General features: G+C 47.9%; 1 protein-coding gene across 1 annotated transcript in view; it reads left to right on the top strand.

Annotated features, from left to right (window-relative positions):
- Positions 1-16,810, top strand: part of HKDC1 (hexokinase domain containing 1) — a 51,364-nt gene extending 34,554 nt beyond the window's left edge. Inside the window, exons 11-18 of the mRNA XM_029059210.2 lie at positions 1,807-1,952; positions 2,096-2,215; positions 3,160-3,255; positions 4,376-4,475; positions 5,890-6,073; positions 7,737-7,892; positions 13,266-13,499; positions 16,233-16,810. Of these exons, the coding sequence (XP_028915043.1) occupies positions 1,807-1,952; positions 2,096-2,215; positions 3,160-3,255; positions 4,376-4,475; positions 5,890-6,073; positions 7,737-7,892; positions 13,266-13,499; positions 16,233-16,377 (1,181 nt within the window). The 3' untranslated portion in view covers positions 16,378-16,810. The remainder of the gene's footprint in view (positions 1-1,806; positions 1,953-2,095; positions 2,216-3,159; positions 3,256-4,375; positions 4,476-5,889; positions 6,074-7,736; positions 7,893-13,265; positions 13,500-16,232) is intronic.
- Positions 16,811-20,074: the final 3,264 nt, after the last annotated feature.

Below are 20,074 nucleotides of genomic sequence, written 5' to 3'. Positions count from 1 at the left end.
AAGTCTGTGAGCCCCTTGCGGGACAGGAACTGTGCAACCTGATTAGATTCCATCTACCCCAGGGTTCAGAACGGTGCCTGACACATAGTAAGTGCTTGCAGCGTGGCTCAGCGGAAAGAGTCCGGGCTTGGGAGTCAGAGGTCGTGGGTTCTAATCCCGGCTCCGCCGCTTGCCAGCTGTGTGACTTTGGGCGAGTCACTTCACTTCTCTGTGCCTCAGTGACCTCATCTGTAAAATGGGAATTAAAACAGTGAGCCCCACGTGTGACAGCCTGATCACCTTGTATCCCTCAGCGCTGAGAACAGTGCCTTGCACATAGTAAGCGCTTAACAAATACCATTTATTTTAAACAAATTACCATCATCATTTAAAATACACAAACCAGACACAGTCCCTGTCCCATACACTCTAAGAGTGAGCGGGAAAACAGATATTTTATCCCCACTTCACAGATGAGGAAACTGAGACAGTGAAGTGATTTGCTCAGGGTCGCCGAGCTGGGACTAGAGTTTCCTGACTTCCCTGTTCATTCCATTAGGTCACTTTGGGGGAGGGGGGGCGTCTATTTTAGGGAGGAAAAATAACCCCCGAGGTTCAACAGATTCATCTGGGAATGAATTAAAAATCATCAGAACCGACTGAGTAGAAGCTGGTGCTAATGAATACGTCTCTTTGCGTAGACGGGCAACAACACCTACCAAGTGGCTTCAGAGGTCCAGACCTTACACATCATCAGCAAGTTGCACCTGAGCTCTGTACTTGGGGGGCGTCTACGTAAATGAAAGGACAATGTTTCTGTCCTTGAGTAGTTCACAGTGTAATAGGGAAGGCAACTCAGGGGACAATCCATATAAATAATAATAATAATCATCATAATGGTGGTATTTGTCAAGCACTTACCATGTGGCAAACACTTTCCTGAACTCTGGGGTAGATGCATGAGAATCAGGTCGATCATAGTCTGAGTAGGAGGGAGAAAAGGTATTCAATCCCCAGTTTGCAGATGAAGAAACCGAGGCCCAGAGAAATCAAGTGACTTGCCCAAGGTCACTCAGCAGGTAAGTGGCAGAGTCAGGATTAGAACTCGGGTCTATGGACTTCCAGGCCCGTGATCTTTCCTCTAGGGCCCACTACTTCTCATCTATCCGTGGGCGCAGCGATCCCAAGTCAAGATGAGGGTGTTAACTGGGTTATGAATCGTGTCGGTTCCTGGGAGAATAAATGACATTAATTGGGGAAAGCTTCTTGGAGGAGGTGGGCTTCGGGTGGTGATTTAAAAGGTAAGAATATTACTGATGATAGTGGTATTTGTTAAGTGCTTACTAAGTGCCTGGAACCGTTCTAATCGGGTTAGACCCAGTCCCCGTCCCACATGGGGCTCACACTCTTAACCCCCATTTTACAGATGAGGAAACTGAGGCACAGAGAAGTGAAGTGACTTGCCCAAGGCCACACAGGAGACAAGTGGCAGAGGAATCCAGGGATTTCTGACTCCCCGGCCCGTGCTCTTTCCGCTAGGCCATGCTGCTTCTCAATAATAATGATGATGTGAATAATATTACTAATAATAGTAATAATAGTGTGGTGTGCTGAGCAGGAGTAGGGGTACTGTTGCACGTACCGGAAACAGCTCGGATAAAGGTTCTGCGGTGAGCCGGACCGATCGACCGATTCGGGGAGGATTGAGTTTCTAGTTCAAGGAAAGTTGCCTGTAGATTGTTGTGTGACCTGGCAGTTACTAGGGTCCTTTATACTACTCAGGGAAAAAAAAAAAAACCACCACAAAAATTCACGTTTGCCTTGCAGAGAAAGGCAAGTACCTTGCTCTGGATCTTGGGGGTACCAACTTCCGAGTCCTCCTGGTGAAGATCCGAAGCGGGCGGAAGTCGGTCCGGATGTTCAACAAGATCTTTGCCATCCCCCAGGAGATCATGCAGGGGACCGGGGAAGAGGTAACGATAATAATAATGATGATTAGGGTATTTGTTAAGCGCTTATTACGTGCCAGGCCCTGAACTGTCCCCCGCCCCCAGGCCTGGCTGGGCTCGTCTACACTTCGTTGGCTGGTTTTAAAACGAGATTTCTCTCCCTGCAGCTTTTTGACCACATTGTCCAGTGCATCGCAGACTTCTTGGATTACATGGGCCTCAAAGGAGCCCGACTTCCCCTGGGCTTCACGTTCTCCTTCCCCTGCCGGCAGACCAGCATCGATAAGGTGAAGACCCGGCTGCCAGGGTCCCGAGCCTTACCACTTCATTCATTCAATTGTGATAACAATAACATGAGTAATAATGATAGTATTTATGGTACTGGTTATGTGCTTGCTCTGGGCCAAGCACTGTTCTAAGCCCTGGGGTAGATACAAGTTAATCAGGTTGGATACGGGCCCTGCCGCGCGTAGGGGTCACGCTCTTAATCCCCATTTTACAGAGGAGATAACTGAGGCACAGAGAAGTGAAGTGACCTGCCTAAGGCCGCAGAGCAGACAAGTGGCAGAGCCGGGATTAGAACCCATGACCTTCTGAATCCAAGGCCCGTGCTCTATCCACTCTGCCGTGCTGCTTCTCTTCCCTCTCTTGCTTTCCTAATCCCTAGGATTAGGACTTTTAGTTCATTCTGAAATGCACGTGGTTTACAGCTGAAGTCCTAATGACATTCCTTATGGGCAGGGAATGTGTCTGCTAACTCTGTTGTCTTGTACTCTCCCAGACGCTTAGCGCAGTGCTCTCTGCACACAGTAAGGTCTCGATAAATCCCACTGATTAAGTGACGGTTGTTCTCTTGGGCATCCTTTCCCCTGGTTAAGGACCATCTCCCATCCCTGATTCATTGTGGACTTAACAATCACCCATGAACCTACTTAAACTTTTTGAATTTTCCATCACCCCGAATTTTCCCCACTATATTAACTGACCTATTAATAGTCCACTGTGAACCTCTCATCCGTGATGAAAATGCTCTCATCGTTACCATTTTCTCGACTTTTGCCTTTACGTTTTCTCAGCTGTGCCTTACCCATCCAGCAAAAGGTTTGGGGGCTACTGACAATTTCTTTGGTGGTGGTATTATTATTAGTGTATTTGAGAAACCAGTTTCATTCTCTCAGCTACGTTCTATCCGGAATTAAAAGCCCTTCTTTTCTGCCACTTTCGGTTTCAGGGAATACTTATCGGATGGACTAAAGGCTTCAAGGCAACGGACTGCGAAGGGGAGGATGTGGTGGACCTGCTGAGAGATGCCATTAAGAGGAGAAATGTAGGTGACAGGGCTCGGCTTCGTTGGGAAGTGGGTGTCTCGGGGTCTCCTGGAAATCCCCAAGGCGGTCCGATCCCTCTCCAGGATCCCACCTCCTCCCGTTGTGCTCTCGGATCCTCGTGGTGAATAACCCCAGCGCCACCCAGCTTGGAAGTTGAATAATAACACTAATAATTGTAATATTTGTTAAGCGCTTGCTATGTGCCAGGCACTATAATAAGCAGTGGGGTAGATCCAAGGTGATCGGGTTGGACATAGTCCCTGTCCCACATTCATTCATTCGGCAGTATTTATTGAGTGCTATGTGCAGAGCACTCTACTAAGCGCTTGGAATGTACAAATCGGTAACAGATAGAGACAATCCCTGCCCTTTGACGGGCTTGCAGTCTAATCGACGTGAGGCTTCCGGTTTTAATCCCCATTCTAGAGATGAGGTAACTGAGTGACTTGCCCAAGGTCACGTAGCAGACTAGTGGCGGAGCCAGGTTTCGAACCCAGGTTCTTCTGACTCCACGCCTGTGCTCTATCCACTAGGCCATGCTGTTTCCTTCCTTCCTTTGCCCACATCTAGCCTCTGGCCGTCCACTTCCAGACTCGGGCCTGGAATCCCCCCTCCCCACCAACACACCCCTCATATCTGACAGACTTTCACTCTCCCCTACTTCAAAACCGTAATAAAGCCATCTCCTCCAAGCGGCCTTCCCTGACTGAGCCTCGTTTCCCCTACTCCCTCTCCTTTCTGCGTCACCCTCGCCCAGGGATTTTTACCTTCCAATCACTTAATATCCACTCCACCCTCGGCCCCACAGCACTTATGTACATATCCGTAATTTATCCCTTAATGTCTGTCAGCCCTCTAGACTATAAACTCTTTATGGGCGGGAAACATGCCTATTCAGGCAGTCAGTTGTATTTATTGAGCGCTGACCGTATGCAAAGCAGTGCTTGGGAACATAGACTACATTCCTGCCCACAACGAGGTTCCAGTCTACCGACTCTGTTACATCGTACTCTCCCGTGCGTTTAGCTCAGTGCTCTGCGCGCAGTGGGCCCTCGAATATGATCGGTTGATTGATTCCTGGCTTGGAAGAGACACATTCCAGGACTGTTTGCGTTCCAGGAGTTTGAGCTGGATATTGTGGCTGTGGTCAATGACACAGTGGGGACGATGATGACTTGCGCCTACGAAGATCCCGAGTGTGAAATCGGGCTCATCGCTGGTAAGTAGCTGGTTTTGGGGTCGTAGCTGGTTGGTGTTGGCCGAGGACCGCGTCCTTTTCTTTATTTGATCCTTCTCATCACAAACCCAGTAGGCCAGGCCTCTTATGTGACGTTACAACTTGAAAAACAGCGTGGCCTAATGGATAGAGCCCGGGCCCGGGAGTCAGATGGACGTGGGTTCTAATCCCGGCTCCACCGCTTGTCTGCTGTGTGACCTTGGCAAGTCACTTCGTTTCTCGGGGCCTCAGTTACCTCATCTGTGAAATGGGGATTAAGACTGAGAGCCCCTTGAGGGACAGGGACTGTGTCCAACCTGATTAGCTGAGCCCAGCGCTCAGCATAGTGCCTGGCACATAGTGAGCTCTTAACAAACACCAATAAAAAAAATCCAAAAACTTGGTCTTGGCCACCCAGCTGAGCGGTAGTGGAGCTAAACTGAAAATGATTACTACTAATAATAATAATATTTGTGAAGTGCTTGTCGTGTGCCACGCACAGTGCTAAGTGATGAGTTGGAAAAAAGATAATCACACTGGGCATAGGACCCAGGTCCCCATTAGGCTCATAGTGGGAGGGAGAAGGATTTAATCCCCTATAGATGAGGAAACTGAGGCCCTGAGAAATTAGGTGAGTTGCCCAAGGACACACAATGGGTAGTTGGTAGAACCAGGATTAGAACCCAGGTTCTTTGCTTCCCCGCTCCGTGCTCTTTCCACTAGGCCCCGACGTGTCTGAATCTTTTGGATTCTTTTGGATCAAGGGAGGTCTTGATCCAGTGGGCCTTTCTGAACAGTTTGACGGCATCAGACTGGCTGGAACTGGCCCCTGGGACAAAGGGTCACGGGCCCTGAGCGCAGAGGACAACACGGGGCTACTGGAATTCCGTCTTTGGCAAAAGCACACTGGCCAGCTGTCACGGGGGAGATGCCCTGGGATGGAGTGAAAGAATCCTCGAGCGGATTTGTGAGGAAGCGGCATCACTTGCCACAGAGATGAGGATATTTTGGTCCTGGCTCTGCCTGAGGAGACTCGGGGGAAGTGGACGGGGCATTTGTGGGGCTTGTGGCCACTGCTTTGGCATTCTCATTCCATCATATTTATTGAGCGCTTCCTGTGTGCGGAGCATTGTTCTTGGGAGAACGCAACAATAAACAGATGCATTCCCTGTACACAGTGACCTTACAGTCTAGAGGGGATCAATTCTCATCAATTCTTCCCGTGCTCCTGTCCTGGACCCCCAGAGGAGCCCCTGCTCTTCAAGGGAAGACAGGGAAGACAAAAGACCTCTAAATCCAGTCTGCAATTCTCCTTTCATTCTTTGGGAATTACCGCTCGGTTCCCTTTGGAATTGCCCTTTCCTTCCCATTTCTGTCCCTCCCGAGAGAGACCAAAGCCCTCTCTGTTTCCTCCCAGGAACGGGCAGCAACGTGTGCTACATGGAAGAGATGCGCAACATCGAGCTGGTGGAGGGGGACACGGGGAAGATGTGTATCAACACCGAGTGGGGAGCGTTCGGGGACAAAGGCTGTTTGGACGAGATCCGGACCCAGTACGACAGAGAAGTGGATGAGGGGTCCCTCTACCCCGGAAAACAAAGGTGAAAAATAGCAGCATTTGTTTCATGTAGAAACAACTTCCCCTAATGGTGAGAGCCCGGACTTGGGAGTCAGAGGACGTGGGTTCCGATCCCGGCTCTGCCACTTGGCTGCTGTGTGACCTGGGGGAAGTCACTTCATTTCCCTGTGCTCTCAGTGTCCTCATCTGTAAAATGGGGATTCAGACTGGGAGCCCCACATGGGATGACCTGATTACCTTGTATCTACCCCAGTACTTAGAATAATAATAATAATGCTGGTATTAGTTAAGCACTTACTATGTGCAGAGCACTGTTCCAAGCGCTGGGGGAGATACAGGGTCATCAGGTTGTCCCACGTGAGGCTCACATGAGGTTCACATGAGAAGTTAAGCGACTTGCCCACGAGGCTCACATGAGGCTCACATGAGAAGTGAAGTGACTCGCCCGCAGTCACACAGCTGCCAAGTGGCAGATCCGGGATTAGAACCCATGTCCTCTGACTCCCAAGCCTGCGCTCTTTCCACTGAGCCATGCTGCTTAGAACAGTGCTTAATACCATCATAATTTAAAAGTGCAAGCCAAAGGCAGAGGCTTTGGCTGTTTGAAATACTAACATTATTATTATTATTACTTAGTCGACCCATAAATTCTCCCCTTCTGATCTTTCAGGTACTTGGGGACAGGAATTGTGTCTATATTATTATACTGTACTCTTCCAGTCGCTTAGTACATTGTTCTGCACACAGGAAGAGCTCAGTAGATACTATTGGTTGATTACCAAATGGTTGAGAAGCAGCATGTCGTAGTGGATAGAGCAAGGGACTGGGATTTAGAAGGTCATGGGTTCTAATCCTGCCCCCACCACCTGCCTGCCGTGTAACCTTGGGTAAGTCACTTCACTTCTCTGGGCCTCAGTGACCTCATCTGTAAAATGGGGATTGAGACTGTGAGCCCCAAGTGGGACAGGGACAGCGTCCAACGTGATCTGCTTGTATCCACCCCAGCGCTTAGTACAGTGCCTGGCACATCGTTAAGCGCTTAACAAATACCAAAATAATAATAATTATTATTACCTGATGTCCAGAAAAGCCATAATGAATAAAGCACGTGGCAAGGACTCTTTAGGCTCTTTTAACCCATATGAGAGGCATGGAGCACAAATAATTATGAGATTTTACGTTTGCTATGACTTTGAATGTGCAGAGATATGACCGGTATCGCTACCAATGACAAAAATCCTGCCAACGTTCAACAAGTCGTAGAAAGTTGATTTTAAAAGAAGATTCTCCTGATCTAGTTCTGAACGATATAGTTCTGTTCACTGCAGAGATATTTTCACATAAATGTAAAATATCTAGATAAACTGAAGCTCTGGGTCCACCAGCCCCACAGCATTTATGTTCTTATCTATAATTTATTTATATTAATGTCCGTCTCCCCTTCTGGACTGTAAGCTCATTATAGGCAGGGAATGTGTCTTTTTTTTTAATATTGTATTCGCCCAAGTGCTTAGTACGGTACTCTGCACACGGTAAGCGCTCAGTAAATGCCCTTGAATGAATGAATCAATCAAACTCTCAGTAGCCTCCCTCTCTCTTTCATTCTTTTTGGCTCTGGCCAGTGGACCCGGGACATATTTTCATGCCTGCTTTGACTGTGTCTTTTATTCTTTCCCTAACCGTAGGTACGAGAAAATGACCAGCGGGATGTACCTCGGGGAAATCGTCAGACAGATTCTGATCGACCTAACCAAGAGCGGCCTTCTGTTCCGAGGACAGATTTCCGAACGCCTGAGGACAAAAGGCATTTTCGAAACCAAGTTCCTATCCCAGATCGAGAGGTAAAATAGTTGGTTGGTCTTCCCCCATTCGTGGTTGAGATTTTGCCCGGCCTTCAGGGTCCTATAATTCTCTTTATCGCTATCGATTCCTGTTTACTTGTTCTGTTGTCTGTCTCCCCGCTTCTAGACTGTAAGCCCTTTGTGGGCAGGGATTGTCTCTCTTTATTGCTGAATTGTATTTTCCAAGTGCTTAGTACAGTGCTCTGCACATAGTAAGCGCTCAATAAATACGGTCGAATGAACGAATAAAGGGAGGAAGAGCTAGAGTAGGGAATTGGGAATGAATCTCACAGAATGAGGCCTATTGTCAGCACAGTGATGGTGGCTCCCAGGGCCTGAGTGGAAGGAGTGGAAGAGGAACTCAACCGCTATTCATTCATTCATTCATATCTATTGAGCGCTTACCGTGTGCAAAGCATTGTACTAAGCCCGTTAGCTTGTTTTTAATAATAATAGTAATACCTATGTTATTTGTTAAGCGCTCACTACGTGCCTAGCACTGTGTTAAACCCTGGGGTAGATTGAAGGTAATCGAGTTGATACTTAGAGCTCACAGTCTTAATCCCCATTTTACAGATGAGGTCACTGAGGCACAGAGAATAATGCTGGTATTTGTTGAGCACTTACTATGTGCAGAGCTCTGTTCGAAGCACTGAGGTAGATACAGGATAATCAGGTTGTCCCACGGGAGGCTCACAGTTAATCCCCATTTTACAGATGAGGGAACTTAGGCCCAGAGAAGTGAAGTGACTTGCCCACAGTCACACAGCTGGCAAGTGGCGGAGCTGGGATTCGAACCCATGGCCTCTGACTCCCAAGCTCGGGCTCTTTCCACTGAGCCACGCTGCTTCCCAAGTAAAGTGGCCTGCCCAAGGTCACACAGCAGACAAGTGGCGGAGCCGGGCCGTGAACCCACATCCCCCGACTCCCCAGCCCCGGCTCTTTCCACTAAGCCAGGCTGTTTCATTGTTTTTAAATGACCCAGCCTTGTAAATGAGCCTGGTCTTTTCCTCTGCGCTTACATACAGATCTTTAAGTGATATATTATAAATGACTTCGATTAATGTCGGTATCTCCTCCTAGGGCATAAACTTGTTGTGGGCAGGGAACGTGTCTGTTTGCTCTGCTGCACTGTATCTCCCCAGTGCTTAGCATGAAGTAAGCGCTCAATATATACCATTGATAATGATGATGATGGTGAAAGAATTGAAAATTAGCTTGCTCTTTCTCCTGCTTCCACTAATTGTAAATAATATGGGTCTTTCTGCCTCCCCTTTTAATAATGATGATAATAATAATGATATTTGTTAAGTGCTTACCGAGTGCCGAGCACCGCTCTAAGCACTGGGATGGAAACAATGTCATCGGGTTGTCCCACGTGGGGCTCACAGTCTTCATCCCCATTTTACAGATGAGGGAACTGAGGCAAAGAGAAGTGAAGTGACTTGCACAAGGCCACAGAGCAGACGAGTGACAGAGCCGGGATTAGGTGACTCCCAAACCCGTGCTCTTGCTACTACGCCTCGCTACTTCCACCAACTACTTATAGATGGTATGCTCCTTAAGTCAAGGGACCAGAGAGGCAGCGTGGCTCAGTGGAAAGAGCCCGGGCTTGGGAGTCAGAGGTCATGGGTTCAAATCTCAACTCAGCCGCTTGTCAGCTGTGTGACTTTGGGCAAGTCACTTCACTTTACAGCGCCTCAGTTACCTCATCTGGAAAATAGGGATGAAGACTGGGAGCCCCACGTAGGACAACCTGATCGCCTTGCATACAATCCAGTGCTTAAAACAGTGCTTTGCACATAGTAAGCGCTTAACAAGTGCCATCATTATTGTGTCTTCCCAAGCACTTAGAACGGGGCTTTGCGCAGAGAAGTGCTCGGCAAATATTACCGTTCGATTTCACCTTTGATGACAGGGCAGAAGTGTTTCAGTTACGGCTCTTCTCTGCCGTGAAATGAGGCAACACCGCGGCTTTGCGACGAGGGAACGTGCTGTAAATTTGTGGAGGACAGACCTGTTGGAACATAGTGAAACTTCTCTGGGGTCCGGAGTGCCTTGCAGGCAGAACTCGCTCAAGTTCCCTAATGTTCTTGAGAGAGAGAGTCCTCCTCTAGACTGTAAACTCAGTGTGGGCAGGGAATGTGAGAAGCAGCGTGGCTCGGTGGAAAGAGCCCGGGCTTGGGAGTCAGAGGTCATGGGTTCGAATGCCGGCTCTGCCACTTGTCAGCTGGGTGACTGTGAGCAAGTCACTTTACTTCTCTGTGCCTCAGTTCCCTCATCTGGAAAATGGGGATGAAGACTGTGAGCCTCACGTGGGAACCCTGATGACCCTGTACACCCCAGTGCTTGGAACAGTGCTCTGCACATAGTAAGCGCTTAACAAATACCAACATTATTATTATTACTCTCCCAAGTTCTTAGTACAGTGCTCTGCACACAGTAAGCGCTCAATAAATACCACTGATCGATTCAGGAAAGAAGCAACTTGCCAGCCAGCTTTGCAAGTAAATGTAATTCCCCAATTTTGATCCTCAGCTGCCAATAATTTAGATTCTCCTTGTACTCTCCCAAGTGCTTAGTACAGTGCTCTGCACACAGTAAGCGCTCAATAAATACCACTGATCGATTCAGGAAAGAAGCAACTTGCCGGCCAGGTTTGCAAGTAAACGTAAATCTCCAATTCCGATCCGCAGCTGCCAATAATTTAGATTCTCCTCTGAAGAAGAGAACTGCTTTTGACTTTGCAAACAGTACCTTGGGCATAAAGAAGGAAATCCAGCAGCCGATGAAGGGAGAGTTACATAATTATGATAATAATAATGTTGGTATTTGTTAAGCGCTTACTATGTGCAGAGCACTGTTCTAAGCGCTGGGGGAGATACAGGGTCATCAGGTTGTCCCACTTGAGGCTCACAGTTAATCCCCATTTTACAGATGAGGTAACTGAGGCACAGAGAAGTGAAGTGACTTGCCCACGGTCACACAGCTGACGAGTGGCAGAGCCAGGATTTGAACCCATGACCTCGGGCTCCCAAGCCCAGGCTCTTTCCACTGAGCCATGCTAATAATATCCTTATTATTAATGATAATCAATAATGGTACTTCTTAAGCACCTACTATATGCCAAGCCCTGTACTAAGCACTGGGGTGGATGTGAGGTAATTAGGTTGGACACAATCCCCGTGCCATATAGGGCTCACAGTCATTCATAGTATGAGGGAGGAGGATTTAATTCGCAACCATAATATGATCAGCGAATTAGACCGAAGCCTATTTCTGATGGTCAGTCCTGTGGTCCTTCAACTCAAATCTTATTAAATTCATTATGACCAGGAAATCGTGTGCTCTGTCCGCTACATTTCAGTTGAAGCTCCCGAAAGCAAAAAGCAAAGTAGGACTCTTTAATTTTTTGATTGCTGCAAGGGTATATTTTTGGTGGGAGCAGGGGTAGGGGAGACTATTAGCCTTCGCTCGTGGTAAACATGAGTGTCCGACTTGATTCTTTTTAGCCAGGAAGGTGAGTGGAGCTGCTCTTCCAGAGGAGTGGGGGGGGGGGGGATCAATCAATCAGTGGTATTTATTGAGTGCTTACTGTGTGCAGGGCACTGTATTAAGCGCTTGGGAGAGTACAATACAACAGAGTTGGTAGACCAGTTCCCTCCCCACAAGGAGTTTACAGTCTAGAGGGAGAGAGTTCAGAGTCTAGAGGGCAGAGAAGCTGCGTGGCTCAGCGGAAAGAGCCCAGGCTTGGGAGTCGGAGGTCACGGGTTCGAATCCCGCCGTGCCGCTTGTCAACTGGGTGACCGTGGGCAAGTCGCTTAATTTCTCTGTGCCGCAGTTACCTCATCTGCAAAATGGGGATTAAAACCGTGAGCCCCACGTGGGACAACCTGATCACCTTGTATCCCCCCAGCGCTTAGAACAGTGCTTTGTAAGCGCTCAACAAATACCACCATTATTATTATTAGTGTAAATAATTATGTCTATGTATCTAAGTGCTGTGAGGCTGAGGGCGAGGTGAGTATCGAGTGCTTAACAGGACATGCCGATTTTCAGACAATCACCGTTTTGCTGCCCTTATAACGTTTTGCACCTCCATAAGACTTTCCATCTAGGGTCTGAAAAGGAGAGGGAACCCTGAAATCAGATGAAAACGGACCCGATCTGTGAATTAGGAGTAGGATGTCATTTTCCTGATTCCCAAAACTCCTAGCTGTTCTATCCCTCTCATTAAGATCCAGCTCGAAGCGGAACGGCACAGACAGAAATCAGCAGTATCGTCTAATGAGTTGGGTGGCGACCGATAGCGTGCATAGATACCGCGTGCATCTTTGCCAGTTCAGAAAAAAACAGATGATATACAGATCGCCCAACAGAACTAATCATGTCTGTCTGTGCCTCTGTCTCTGTCTCATTCATTCAATCATTCTCCATCGTATTTATTGAGCGCTTACAGTGTGCAGAGCACTGTACTAAGCGCTTGGGGTCTCTCTCTCCCTCTCCTCCTTCCTGGGTTGTAATCCCTGCTCCTCCACTTCCCTGATCCGTACCCTCGGGCGAACCGCTTAATTCCTCTTTTCCTCATTTTCCTCATCTATAAAATGGGGATTCGAAGCCTATTCTCCCCCCTCCCTTCCTCCCTCCTAATAATAATGTTGGTATTTGTTACACGCTTACTATGTGCAGAGCACTGTTCTAAGCGCTGGGGTAGGTACAGGGTTATCAGGTCGTCCCACGTGAGGCTCACGGTCTTAATCCCCATTTTACAGATGAGAGAACTGAGGCCCAGAGAAGTGAAGTGACTTGCCCAAAGTCACACAGCTGCCAAGTGGCAGATCCGGGATTCGAACTCAAGACCTCTGACTCCCAAGCCCGGGCTCTTTCCACTGAGCCACACTGCTTCCCTCCTCCTTAGAATGTGAGCCCCAAGAGGGGCGGAGCCTGTGCCCACTATAATAATAATGCTTTTTCCTTAAGCGCTTACTATGTGCCAGACACTGTGCTAAGCACTGAGGTAGGTACAAGATAATCAGGTTGGACACAGCCCCTGTCCCACACAGGGCTCACAGTCTTCATCCCCATCTTACAGATGAGGGAACTCTGAGGCCCAGAGAAGTGAAGTGACTTGCCTAAGGTCACACAACAGACAAGCGGCGGAGCTGGAATTAGAACCCATGACCTTCTGACTCCCAGTCGCGTGCACTGGCCACTAAACCTTGTGTTCTATCTACCCCGGTCCTTAACAAGTACCACAATTATTAGTGGTGTGTCAGGATGAAGGTCATACTCGGGGACAGCGAGGGGGCTGCGGGCGACCGGGCCGGACCTCTGGGCCACCGTATCTCACGCCGCTTTTGTCCGCGCGGGCAGCGACCGTTTGGCCCTGCTCCAGGTGAGGAGGGTCCTGCAGCAGCTCGGGCTGGACTCCACGTGCGAGGACAGCATCGTGGTCAAGGAGGTGTGCGGCGCCGTGTCCCGGCGAGCGGCCCAGCTGTGCGGGGCGGGCCTGGCGGCCGTGGTGGACAAGAGGAGGGAGGACAGGAAACTCGAGCATTTGAAGATCACGGTCGGGGTGGACGGGACGCTCTACAAACTGCATCCACAGTGAGTACTCCGTCACCTCGGCCCCTCCGACCTCACCTCGCTACTCTCCTATTCCCACCCAGCCCACGCATTTCGCTCCTCTAATGTGCCAACCTTCCCAGTGCGCCTCGATCTCGGCTGTCTCGCCGCCAACCTCTCGCCCGCGTCCTGCCGCTGGCCTGGAACGCCCTCCCTCCTCACAGCTGACAGACGATGACTCCCCCTCCCCTTCGAAGCCTTCCCGAAAGCACATCGCCTTCGAGAGGCCTTCCCTAAGCCCTCCTTTCCTCTTCTCCCGCTCCCTTCTGTGTCACCCTGACTTGTTCCCTTTAATCGTCCTCCTCCCCCAGCCCCACAGCACTTATGTACATATCTGTCATTTATTTATTTCTAGTACTGTCTGTCTGCCCCTGCTGTGGGCTGGGAACTTGTCTGTTATATTGTTCTATTGTACTCTCCCAAGAGCTTAGTACAGGGCTCTGCACACAGAAGGTACTCAATAAATACCACTGATTGATTGAACCCCCCCCACTCCTCTGGAAGAGCAGCTCCACTCACCTTCCTGGCTGAAAAGAATCAAGTCGGACACTCATGTTTACCATGAGCGAAGGCTAATAGTCTCCCCTGTTGAGAAGGTGCTCAATAAATACGATTGACTGACTGAGTAGCTCTGCACACAGTAAGCGCTCAATAAATACGATTGACTGATTGAGTACCCCTCCCTGACCCCTCCCTATCACACCGAGGACCTACGGCAGGTCAGTCTCAGCGGGTTGACCTCGTCCCCTGGATCTTCTCTGTCTTTTCTCCCCTGCTGGGGGATCCAGCTGTTGGCCCGTCGTCATCCCCTCTGGCGTCTCCTCCTGCTCTGAAGCTTCTCGGACATCAGGACGAGCAGATTAGTTCTTTTCTTTCAGGGAAGAACCTTAACTCTTTCTTGCTCCTATGTTGTACTCTCCCAAGTGCTTAGTACAGTGCTGTGCACACTGTGAGTGCTAAACGGTGCTCTGCAAACAGTAAGCGCTCAATAATTCATTCAACAGTATTCACTGAGCGCTTACAATGTGCAGAGCACTTACTAAACGCTTGGAATGGACAATTCAGCAACAGATAGACGATCCTGGCCCAATGACGGGCTCACAGTCTAATCGGGGGAGACGGACAGACAAAAACAAGACAGCATAGTCACGATAAATAGAATCAAAGGGATGGACACCTCATTAACAAAATTAATAGGGTAATCAAAATGTATACAGATGAGCACACTGCTGAGGGGAAAGGAGGGGGGGAGGAGCAGAGGGAAAGCGGGGAAAGGGGGCTTAGCTGAGGGGAGGTGAAGGGGGAGCAGAGGGAGCAGAGGGAAAAGGGGAAGCTCAGTCTGGGAAGGCCTCTTGGAGCCACTGAATGAGTAAAGGCGATTGATCGATCAATGTTTTTTATTGAGCAAATGATGGGTGCAGAATGCTGTACTAAGCACTTGGGGGATTGTTACATTAATGTCCGACTCCCCTTATGGACAGGGAAAAATGGCTGCTAATTCTGTTGTATTCTCCTGAGTGCTTAGTACAGTGGTCTGCACACAGTGAGTGCTCTGTAAAGGCTACTGATCTATCAGTGTTTTCTATTGAGCACATGCTGCGTGCAGAATGCTGTAGTAAGCACTTGGGAGAGTGTTTCATTAATGTCTGCCTCCTCCCCGCCTTGACTTGTACGCTCCTTATGGGCAGGGAACGTGGCTGCTAATTCTGTTGTATTCTCCTGAGTGCTTAGTACAGTGCCCTGCTCATAATAAGCACTCAATAAATACCACTGATTGATCGATATAGCATAACAGACAGCATAATAGACTGTAAGCTCGTTATGGGCAGGGAACGTGGCTGCTAATTCTATTGTATCGTCTTCTCCCGAGTGTTTAGTACAGTGCTCTGCCCATAGTAAGCACTCAGTAAGTACCATTGATTGATTAATATAACAATTTTGGTAGACACGCTCCTGCCCATAAGGAACTTACAGTCTAGAGTGACTGATTTCTGTGATTCTACTTAGAGCTCTGGGAAAACTCACTGACTAGGGGATTTGTGGCTAGAATTTTTCCTCCATCAGGATGAAGGTCGTCATAAACTTCACCTTCATAGAGGCCCCGCTTGCTTTATTATGTATCTAGGGTTAGCCAGAAGCAAGAACAGTCTTCCTTCTTTTATAGATGGGCAAGGTGAGGCCCAGAGCGGGTAAAAGAGATGCTCAAGGACAAACTTCATTGATTCATTCATTTAATTGTATTTATTGAGCACTTATTGTGTGCAGACCACTGTACTAAGCACTTGGGACAGTTCATATAACAATAGACAGACATATTCACTGTCCTGAAAGTGAGCTTACAGACAAGAGAGGGAAACAGACATTAATATAAACCAGTAAGTTACAGTATCACAGTTGGGACTCAAACTTGCTATGTTCTTCCAGCTGCCAAACAGCATTCCCGCCTTGTTCAATTCTTTCATTGCATCTGTCATAGCCACCTTGGACCTGTTCAGAATCTCTGACCCCCAAAAGCCACGTTCATACAGACTTGCTGGCCACGAGATCCTTTCTGTCTTCCAACGGAACAATTAAAATCTGAAAAAAAAAATTAAGCAAAGGATCACACGGCAAAACTCCATAATGGAGGCTTTTGCATCATTTATAAATAAGCCCAAACAGCCCCTGCAGAAGTGGTGACCAGTCACATCTCTCTCTCTCTCTCTCTCTCTGTAGCTTTTCCCGGATCCTACAGGAAACAGTAAAAGAGCTGGCTCCTCGGTGTGACGTGACTTTCATGCTGTCGGAGGATGGGAGTGGGAAGGGGGCTGCCCTCATCACTGCCGTGGCCCAGAGAATGCAGCAGGAAAAGGAAAACTAAGAAAGAGCGAGACCACTTGGAATGCGTACGGTCGAGAATTACTGAACCCCCCTCCCCATCTTCCCCTGGAAAACGATTTGGCAAGTCGGATAGCTATGAGTAGGGAGGATGTGTTGGCAAATTGCACCCTCTCTTCTGCTGGGAGGAGGAAGGGTATCTCATTCCCTATGCCCATGAATGAGCTCTCTGGCCTGGCAGAGATTCATTCATTTATTCATTCATTCATTCAAGATGGTGGGACTGCCCAAACTAGGGATCCCTGCCACACGATCATCCCGGTTACAAATTCTGGTCCTCTTGGAGATATCCTTTTAATAAATTTTTTTTTCATCCTGGCCCCTGTATGCTAATGCAACCTAGTTTCTTGGCATTTTTTGTAAGCTAGCACTGGAGAAGCGGCACGGCCTAGTAGATAGAGCATGGGCCTGGGAGTCGGAAGGACTTGGGTTCTAATCCCGGTTCCACCACTTGTCTACCGAGCAAGTCACTTCACTTCTCGGGGCCTCGGTTACCTCATCTGTAAAATGGGGATTAAGACGGCGTGCCCCATGAGGGGCAGACATTGGGTCCAAAATGATTAGCTTGTATCTGCTCCAGCGCTTAGTACAGTGCCTGGCACATAGCAAAAGCTCTTAATACATTGCATTACACCGGGGGACGTTCAAAAAGTACCAGCAGTACTGTCCTGTTGGCTGACAGTTGAAGTTCAGAGCCCATGAGGCTAACTGGGCATGAATGACTGACCATCTTGGGCAAGATTCCGGAATGCCTGCCGATGACCGTTGATCCTGCTGGGAATTTGCCGACTGGGCAGAGCCCATAACTGCTTTGCGCTTGATCCTTTTGTGAAAACACCAGAGGGGCAATTTAGCTTTGGCATCCTTCAACTCTCCCTTCCCTACCCCAAAATTCAGTTGAGATTCCTCTGTGGAGTCTAAGTTATTACTAGAGATTCTCTCTTTAGAGCCAAGGAACGTCGTGAAAACTCGAGTCTGTCAAATCTGCTTGCCTATGTTAGTTATGACAGCTTCCCGCTTCTGAGTTGGAGTTATTATTGCAGTTCTGGAGAACAGAGGGCAGATTTAATTCCTACATGGGTGGGGTCTTTCTGAAGATGGCTAGATGTAAAAAAATACAATAAATTAATAATGTGTATTTTGTATCCGTGAAGCTGTGTGTGAAGTGTTGGTATTGTTTCTTAGTTCTTTCCTCTAAATTGTGAGCTCACTGTGGGCGAGGAATGTGTCTACCAACTCTGTTGTATTGTACTTTCCCAAGCACTTAGTACATTCATTCATTAATTCATTCATTCAATAGTATTTATTGAGCGCTTACTATGTGCAGAGCACTGTACTAAGCGCTTGGAATGTACAAATCGGCAACAGATAGAGACAGTCTCTGCCCTTTGACGGGCTTACAGTCTAATCGGGGGAGACAGGCAGACAAGAACAATGGCAATAAATAGAGTCAAGGGGAAGAACATCTCATAAAAACAATGGCAACTAAATAGAATCAGGGTGATGTACATCTCATTAAACAAAATACAAAACAAAACAAAGTACAGTGTTCAGTACACAGTAAGTGCTCAGTAAATAGAACTGATCGATTAACTGTACTACTGTGCTCAGCTAATCAGATCGATATGAGTTTTGAGAATAGTTAACTTCTATTATTGCAACTGCTTATAAAGATTACTCTGGGACAGGTAAATCGAAAAAAAAAACACCAAACCACCCCACATTTGTGAGGCAATAGAGCCCAGAAAGTAGGAACTTTCATTAGATCACGCAAAACCACCTGATCTTGGCCCAGGCTAGTGATGCTGTCTCTTTTTCCCTTCTGCGGGTCTTTTCATAGGTACCCGACAGCCTAGCGTTTTTCAATGGATCGACTCCCTTGAAAATGAAAGGCTTTGGGTCACCTTTCTGATTCCACCAAAGTCAAATTCTGGTTTGCGATCGTCTCCCTTCTTGGAGTCCTCCCGCCGAAATAGAGACGGGCATAGAGAGATAAAGAATGGAGACATAAACAGAGACAAATAGAGACATATAGAGACAGAGAGGCATAAACAGTTGTGGTTATTGCTGCGTGGGGACTCCATGTTGAACCATCTGATTGGTTCAACACTAACTGGATCTGAGTGACCCACCGGTCAGTAGGCTCATTAAGTCCCCACCCCCTTCTCTGCTTCGTCAAGAAAGTTGGTTTGACAGTCTTGGTTTGTTATCTCTTAGACTCTCCTCCCACCTCCTCCATCCCCCTCCTCCACCCAGCCCTGGCCCTGTCTGTCTTCAGGTCTCTGTCTCTATGTTTGGTCTGTCTCTCTATGTCCTTGTCTCTAAGTCTCTATTTTTTGCCTCTCTATGTCTTTGTCTATGTCTCCATCTATTCTTTGTCTCTCTATATCTCTGCCTCGGTCTCTATGTCTCCGTCTCTATTCTTTGTCTGTCTCTTATGCCTCTCTCCGTCTCAATCTCTGTCTCTATTCTTTGTCTCTCTAAGCCTCGTCTCTATTTTTTGTTTCCCTCTCTGTCTCTGTTATGCTTCTCTATTTTTTATCTGTCTCTCTGTCTCTGTCTCTGTTTATTCCACTCTGTCTCTATTTTTTATCTGTCTCTCTATGTCTCTGTCTGTGTTTATGCCTCTCTGTCCCTGTCTCTATTATTTATTTGTCTGTCTCTCTATGGCTTTATCTGTCTCTGTCTATGGTTCTATGTCTCTGTCTCTCTATGACTCTATCTCTGTTTATGGCTCTATGTCTCTGTCTTTATTCTTTATTTTTCTGTCTCCCTATGCCTCTATCTGTCTCCTTTTATGGCTCTAGGTCTCTGCCTCTATTCTTTATTTGTCTGTCTCTCTATGCCTCTATCTGTCTCTTTTTTTGCCTCTATGTCTCTGTCTCTATTCTTTATTCTTTGTCCGTCTCTCTCTGTCTCTGTCGCTTTCTCATCCCAGCAGCGGCAGGCGGGGAAGTCCTGTGACTGAGCCCTCTCATCAGCATTTTGACTGCATTTCTGCTGCTGTGGGAGGCAGAGCTGAAACAGATAGGAGGGAAGATATTTGTGAACAAGTAACCTTTTCAGGAAATCTTGTTCTTTGGAGCTGCGGAGTGGGGGTGCGGGGCCTGCTGCATACCCACTTCACCCTCTCCCCACCTCATGCTAGGTGGGGAGCCCAGTTAGGAGCCCAGTCTGCAACTCCAACTCCACCTTAGCATCATTTTGAAAATATGATCCAATCCTGACACTGGATTTCCCTAAACGACTGTTAAAAAAACAAAACACTGCTGCCAGAGGAGTGATTTTGATGACAGATGACAGCCCGTAAGCTCATTCTTGTCTTATGCCGGTGAATCGTTTCTGACCCATAGCGACTCCACGGACATCACGGAACGCCCTGCCCTCCATCTGCAATCGTTTCGGCAGTGTATCCGTATAGTTTTCTTGGTAAAAATACGGAAGTGGTTTACCAGTGTCTCCTTCCACTCATTAAACTCGAGTCTTCAGCCTCGACTCTCTCCCATGCTGCTGCCGCCTGGCACGGGTACCTTGATTATTATTATTATCACCACTCAATCAATCAATCCAGCGCTCTGCCACAGTAAATGCTCAATAAATACCCTCGATTGATTGATAAATCATATCATGTCACTTTATTATGTTCTCACCCTGAGCTGCGGCCTACCCTGAAGCTCCGA

The sequence above is a fragment of the Ornithorhynchus anatinus genome, chromosome 3, assembly GCF_004115215.2.
Source record: "Ornithorhynchus anatinus isolate Pmale09 chromosome 3, mOrnAna1.pri.v4, whole genome shotgun sequence".
Taxonomy (NCBI): Eukaryota; Metazoa; Chordata; class Mammalia; order Monotremata; family Ornithorhynchidae; genus Ornithorhynchus; species Ornithorhynchus anatinus.
The sequence above is the reverse complement of the archived record's forward strand: the minus strand, read 5'-3'. Positions and strand labels throughout refer to the sequence as shown.